The 7,069-nt window shown below is 32.2% G+C and overlaps 2 protein-coding genes across 4 annotated transcripts in view; both read right to left on the minus strand.

Moving 5' to 3' along the window:
* Positions 1-1,855: 1,855 nt before the first annotated feature.
* On the minus strand, positions 1,856-4,017 carry LOC106681021 (uncharacterized). Of its 2 annotated transcripts, XM_067053424.1 has the most exons (4): positions 3,837-4,017; positions 2,292-3,767; positions 2,133-2,222; positions 1,856-2,018 (listed from the first exon to the last, which is right to left on the minus strand). In XM_067053424.1, exons 1-2 carry the CDS (start codon positions 3,907-3,909, stop codon positions 2,953-2,955), a joined length of 888 nt encoding a protein of 295 aa, XP_066909525.1. In that variant the 5' UTR covers positions 3,910-4,017; the 3' UTR covers positions 1,856-2,018; positions 2,133-2,222; positions 2,292-2,952. The 2 variants fall into 2 exon arrangements, with proteins under 2 accessions (XP_066909525.1, XP_014276608.1); XM_014421122.2 differs by having other exon boundaries at positions 1,856-2,222.
* A 1,923-nt stretch (positions 4,018-5,940) lies between these two features.
* Patsas (palmitoyltransferase Patsas) overlaps positions 5,941-7,069 on the minus strand; it is a 21,710-nt gene continuing 20,581 nt past the window's right edge. For both annotated transcript variants that reach the window (XM_014421115.2, XM_067053425.1), the window contains 2 exons: positions 6,695-6,860; positions 5,941-6,296 (listed from right to left, as the gene is read on the minus strand). In XM_014421115.2, the coding sequence (XP_014276601.1) occupies positions 6,105-6,296; positions 6,695-6,860 (358 nt within the window). In that variant the 3' untranslated portion in view covers positions 5,941-6,104. The remainder of the gene's footprint in view (positions 6,297-6,694; positions 6,861-7,069) is intronic.

The raw sequence follows: 7,069 nt of genomic DNA on the forward strand, positions 1-7,069 counted from the left end.
TTTTGATAAAATTATGACAATAGAAATGCCTCTTTCTGTTGTTAAAATTGTTCAATAGGTTATGAGTACATGTAAGACTGACTAATTCTGAAATTCCAATCATGTTTGAGATAAGACAAGGATACAAAGACTTCTCAAAGAATTGAAACTAAGAATTTTTTATTTAAGTAGTTCTGTATATTCCAAAACTACTGTAGCAGCCTGCTGCTACCTACTGATCCCAGAGTAAACTATAACTTTTAGGAGCAGCCTACAAAGCTGGGAGCAGCCCAGAGTTGTTACAGTCTGACCTAGGCAAGAACCAATACTCAAGAAACAACCATCACATATTAATTTCTTGCAAATATCTTACTTAATAAACATATAAAATATTGTAATATGTTATAAAAGGATGTAGCTTATGTAAGGGGAATGTTCTTTCACCATTACTGAGCTCCATTTCTCTTTTTTTCCTCTCCTTTCTCACCATTTCTGACTTACGGAAGGCAGCAGTAGTGTGGTAGTGCACTGAGCTTGCTCATGCCACTTCTGCCAATAATCAACAATTTATCTTATTCTAGCATTATTTAGAGGGGTGGAGGTGTTCTATTTTATTTTATGAATACATTAATGTTTACAAAGCTGGGCTGCACAGCACTCGGATGAGTGCCATACTGAAGGGGCTGTACCTTGTCCAACTACATCCGTCTGGGTGCCTCCTCAGCTTGGTCCATTCCTGGGTACCTCTTCTTCTGGTCGCAAACCAATGTTGGGTAGTCGAACCCTTCCTAACGTATAGTGCATTGGGCCCACCGCCTCCTTCCATCTGTAGATAAACTCCCTGAAAGAAAGGACAGTTCTCTTATTTCATCAAACAGGGGAATGACTCAGCGAGGGCAAAGATTCCAATCTTTCTTGACAACCTGGTTCAGAGTCCTTCAATGGTGATGCAATCCACTACTACATGTTCTGCTGTTTCAGATATTCTGCAGGTGGGGGATCGAGGGTTGATGTTCTTTCTAAAGCTCGGCACCATTCCCTGGACTGCAAGATTCAGTAATCTGGGGGGACCCACTCAGCCTTCAGTCTTGCATTCCTCTATCGTGTCCTCCTGCAGCATCTTTTTCCATTGGTTCGGGGACTAACCGATTTTCAAGTGGATGAATGAAAGGGCATACTGAGATCTAGTTGTCAGCTTAATTTATTGAACTATGATACATAAAGGTGGCTAAAAGATAAATATATTTTACGGATTTCATAATGCAGCCTCATTGGCAAACTTGCCTCGTCGGAAACTAGCAAATATGAGATTAATTTAATAAGATTACATGATTAACTTTAGCGAAAGATGCAGCACATCAATCCCATTACAAAGTTATGTCACAAAAATTTATATTTTAATCCTAAAAGTTTTGAAATCATGGGATCATCTCTTAATGCTTACTTCTTAGATGGACCATATTCTGCAGAAAGGAACCAATCTGAATAGTAACTTAACTGAGAAAATGGTTTTAAATTTAAATGCAAGTGAAAAAAAAACAATGTTATCACAAATAAAACCATATATGCACTGATTACATTAGCTACCATCATATTAAAGGATACTTCTTTGATGATATGATGATCTCTCTAACATTTTCTTACGGAGATATTATTAATTTTTATAGTCCTGTGTTGTTTTTAGCTTCTTATACAGTTCATAAGCATAAGCCTGATGATGGAAGGTACAATCTTTTCCATTTCAATCTCTTTTGGAGTGAAACTTAAGGAGCGATAATATGGCATTAACTCACATATTACAAACTTGAGGATTAATTCATTTCAGCAAAATATAGTCTTTTTAACTCGTATAAGCATTAAACAAACAGAATTTACATACATTTTAAAATACGGAATTTATTACATTATTATTATTCAAAAGCCTTTTAACTGTTTTCATACGTATCTAAGAGATTCGATGTATTGAAGCTATTAAAAAGTTCACTCAAATTATGGAACATCGAAACATATGGAAACATCGCCTCTGGTATAACGTTTACCTAAAAAGTAATCGTTTATTAGAGCATTTTTAAATTGTTCAGATAAATGTAAATTTGAAAATTGGCGCATAAATTCATTTATGATCTGTTCAACTATTTCATCTTCGTTCTCACTTTCGTCCATTTCAAAGTCATCGACGGAATCTTCTTCAGTAATGGGGCTTATATATTCCTGATGTTTAGATAAATAATTCATCTCATGGTCTGCAAAAATAAGTACTCATAATAATTTAATTAATACATTAATATCTATTTAAAAATAATCATACGCACCGTTTAGTACACCGCAATTCACAAACAGTAAATTGTTTAACAGAATGGCTACTACGAATGGTAATACTGGCATTAATTTGAAAAAGGATAAAAAAGTTCAAAATAAACCTCCATTTCAGAAAAAAAAAAATCTTTACGAAAACTAAATAACCTAATCAAAGAAGGTTTCAACGCTGACTCATATGTCAATGCTTATTTCACAGGTGGACCACATTCTGCGGAAAGGAATAAATAGTAAATTAACTGAGAAACATGGTTCAAAGTTAAAATGCCATTAAAAAAAATGCTTCATGTGATCACAAATAAAACTGTTTATGTACTAATTACTTTGGATACCGTATTGAGGACTACATATTTTATACTATGGTGATCTTTCAAACAGTTTCTAATACTGAGATATTATCTTGGTACGGTCCTGTCTTTTGTTCAGTCTTTTCTTAGTCAGAAAGTAAATGATATAAGGAGGCGGGTGGAAGATTTTATCTTTTCTGTAGAATATAGAGTGATACTTAAGGAACATCTAATATTTTGCAAAGTTGAGGATCATTTAGTTCATTTCAGCAGAATATAGTCTATGTTAATCGTATAACAATCAAATAAATAAAATTTAAATGCATTTTAAAATATGGAATTTATTACATATTTGTTGTTCAAATGTCCTCTAACTGTTTTCATACTTATCTAAAAGACTAGAAGTATTGAAGGAATTAAAAAGTTTTGTCAAATTATTTTCACTTTGGGTGACAAAAATTTCTGAAAGACTTGGCAAATGTTTTTCGATGGTTGATATCAAATTTTGCAACATGACGAAACTATCAGCGACAGCACTATTGTTTGACAGCTGTAAACTAGCATTATCAAACTTATTCCCAGTTTGTTTAATGAAATCTTTGGTAACTTTATCCAGGAGGTCTTTTGATTCTGATGAACCATTAATAACCACTTTATTAATTCCTGAATTGAAATCAAGAGTTTTCTCAATAGATGGTTGTGCTATTACCAATCTTTTTCCTTTCATTGTAGAATGACTTATGTGATCATTGCAAAGATTGTAGTTTGAAGAATTCAAGTTTAAGAATGAATCTGATCTAGGAAATTGGCGATGCCATATAATTGGCCAAGAGATGTTGCCGTTCAACCATCTGTAATTGGGCCTAGGCAGCCAAACGTTACTCTTCTTTCTTTTATTGAAGTCTATCAGTCCACTGCTCAGGAGATCCAAGTTGTAAAGATTGGAGGCATCGCCTCTCGTATAAGGTTTACCTAAATAGTAATCGTTTAATAGGGCCTTTTTAAATTGTTGGGATACATTCGAATTTGAAAATTGGGACAGAAATTCATTATTGATCTCTTCTTTAGCTGTTCCATCTTTTTTCTCATTTTTGTACATTTCAAGGTCATCAACAGAAACGCCTTCAGCCATGGGATTTCTATAATCCCGAGGTACATACGAAGAGAAATAATTCGCCTCATATTCTACAAAAATGAATATTCAAAATAATTTAATTAACACATTAAAATATATATAAAATTAATCATACGTACCTTTTAGTACATCGCAATGCACACATCGTAAACTGTTGAAGACTATGGCTACTACGAATGGTAATACTGACATTAATTTGAATATGGAGAAAAAAGTTCAATATAAACCTTCATTTTAGAAAAAAAATCGTTATCAAAATCAAATAACCTAATCCAAGAAGGTTTCAATGCTGACTATATACAAACATTTGAAATTTTTCCCTTTAAATGGAATCGATTTATATCTAAATACATTGAATTTGTTACAATATTAATGCTATAATAGAGTTGATATCAGTTATCAGTTCGGAATTCATCTAGACATTCGGGGTTTAAAAGACAAATTGCGGTGTTTTATTGACTGATATTCTGAACGTTTACAATTAGTTGAAGGAGTGCGGTGGCACAGTGGTAAGGCATTATGATACTATCTTTATGGACCCGGGCTTATAATTATTTTATGTTACACTGTATTGTTTCCTGGAGCCCTCATGGGATCCATCCAGCCTACCTGGATGAAGAAATAAAATTAAAAATTTTAACATGTCCAGTTTACTCTTCTTTGTACTGAACTGTATGAAAACCCCAACAGGGATAGTATGCACCGACCAGTGATAGTACTAATATCGATTTGATTACAGATAATAAATATTCAAAATTTTATATCAAATTTTTCTCATAACAGTGTAATGTCAGTGGCCAATATCTCGCTCACCAAATCAATAAGGGCAGTGTATACTCCATAGTGATAATATATACTCTATAGGGATAATACACACTCGGCAATGCTTCACAATAGCTAGATTTAGAGATGTCCATAAATTAATTGAATACAATTGAAAGATTGATATAAATTAATATATTTAGTTATTTACACATTGGAGTAATGATTTCATTAATTGCTTATTACATATGTTTAGTTTAGAGCGGTAAATAACATTAAATAATAAAAATATATACTAAAAAAATAGAAATTACTGCAACATTACTCAAACAAACTGCACGAGGAGAGTGGCTTAGCCATAAACTGTACCAAAGAACACAAACCGGATCTAATTAAACAGATTACAACCGGAGATATGAAATAAAACGTTTAATAAGTTTTTATTGATTTGAAACCAATATTTCACCCATATAACGGCATTAAATCTAAATGGTAGTAATACAGGTGGGGTAAAAACTTTGTTAGGAGTGAGACAAAGTTCATATTCGTTTTTAGCACTTCCAAGAAACGTTTAAATACGATATTTTGGAAAAATTGGAAAATAAAACTTAATGGCCAAAAATTTTCGCCTTACAGTTGGCGAGTTGACAAATTTATAATTTTTAATAAATTTGAATAATGGTATTTAAGGGTTTCGGACGACTCTAAAAACGATTATTTGTTTATTTCTTGCTTTTGTTTACTTCAAGCCTCATTATTTTTGTTTCAATTTTTAGTAAATTAAAAATCATTTAATAGAATCAATGATATTTTTTCTTACTTTTCAGAAAGAGGCAAATCGATTAACATATAATAACCATAAGGAAATTGTATATATCGTAATTATGTATGTATTTCTGAGCTACGCGCCATAAATTCTTAATTTAGTTAATAACTTCTTTTTTACAGAAGAAATCGGAATAGCTAATAATCTTTCTGGGAAAATGTTTTGAACACTTAGTGAAAACCCCATTACGAACGGATGAACGCTGTGACAGAGCATAAAATACGAAAATAGAAATATTGATTTTTATATCGCTGAAATATTCGAGGTTTACTTTACAGAACGGACTATTTGCCCGGTGGAGTAGAGGTAACAGAACATATACTGTCTTATCGCAGTCGTTTATCTTATAAAATCCTCATGATTTAAGTGGATTTTGGGGGGGAAATAACCATATAAGATGTACTATACCTACGTGTTGTCACATGAAACTTTTGGTCGGTAAGTGATATCGTTTTGCAGAATATACAATTTGTCCAGATCAGCCATCTTTAGAATGATGTTTTTTTTTTATTCAACAATCGATTATTTTTTTTGATAAACCAGGTACATATCTAAGGTGATGACATTAAGTAATGTTGACTTGCAGACAACATTATTATTACTAATACATAATTATAGGAAAATAAAGACACAAATTTAAAAAATGTGAAATAAATAACAATTTATTATCCTTTTGTTTGTAACTGTATATAAGGCAAGTGAAGGCATAGGAATTGTGCACAAAATATCAGGCTTTAAATCTCAAATGGCAGTATTAAAGGAGCGTTTGCGTCAGAAAAGTTTGGAAGATTTGAATTGTTCATGGCGAATCTTCGATAAGAAGAAGTTGCTCGTCGGAATCTGACGGCGTGCAAACAAAAAATTCAACCAAATTCAGCAAAGGGCCTCTCGAAAAAGGATTCAAGTATTTTCCTCTCTTATCTCTTAGGTATGGATACCTTTTGTAGTTGAACATTTCATTGGTTGTCAGATTCATGCATGCATGGAGAATCTAAAAAACAAAAAAAAAATATAATTAAAGAGTTTAAATAAATCAATTTTAAGTCAATCAATAAATCCATATTAAGTCTAAACACTCTTTATTATTCTTCAACGGTCCAACGTTTCGGCCAATTCGGCCATCCTCAAGGACAATCCATCAATTAATTAACAGATGACATTTGACTTCGAAAAAGCAAGGTTGTAAAAAAACGTTAATAAATTTAACAAATAAATAAAAATGAATTTTCGAAGAATTCATATGAGACCTGAGAAATTTGTTTTAAAAACAAAGAATGCATTGTTGAGTATAACAATATAGTTGAACGTTATAATAGTATGAAAAGAACTGTGCTTATTTTTCTCTAATTGTTAGAAACTATTTTAAGTAAAAAGTTAAAGTTTACTTACTGATGTACATGTCAGAATCCAACCTAAGCCGCAAAATATTAAAGATTCTATGAGGCCGATGAAATATACGACATCAAATCCTTGAATTGCCATACAGTAACAGGCGAAATAAATTGCAAAGGAGCAGTTGACGGCAACACTTAGCACAAACAATAAGAACCATATCCTGAAATTAGAAAGAAAAGATTCAATGAAATGGCTTTGAAGCATTTTTATTTATGTTATCGAACACCAGTGGCGCTTGGCTTGAGCAAGTGTTCTACCAACAGAAATACAATACCTTTATAGCATCATAAACAAATAAAATATTTAATTAAGAGCTAGTTATTCAACAGTAACGAAACGCCTTCACTTTGACATAAGTATTAAAGAATG

This window comes from Halyomorpha halys, unplaced genomic scaffold (genome assembly GCF_000696795.3).
Source record: "Halyomorpha halys isolate HHAL.00 unplaced genomic scaffold, Hhal_1.1 Scaffold304.1, whole genome shotgun sequence".
In the NCBI taxonomy this organism is placed as follows: domain Eukaryota; kingdom Metazoa; phylum Arthropoda; class Insecta; order Hemiptera; family Pentatomidae; genus Halyomorpha; species Halyomorpha halys.

What these genes read in the sequence shown, in the direction of transcription:
- LOC106681021 (XM_067053424.1), bottom strand. Translation starts at nt 3,909, where the DNA reads ATGTCAGTATTACCATTCGTAGTAGCCATAGTCTTCAACAGTTTACGA. An exon ending in GCATTGCGATGTACTAAAAG is followed by an intron (nt 3,768 to 3,836) that starts GTACGTATGATT and finishes TCATTTTTGTAG; the next exon opens with AATATGAGGCGAATTATTTC.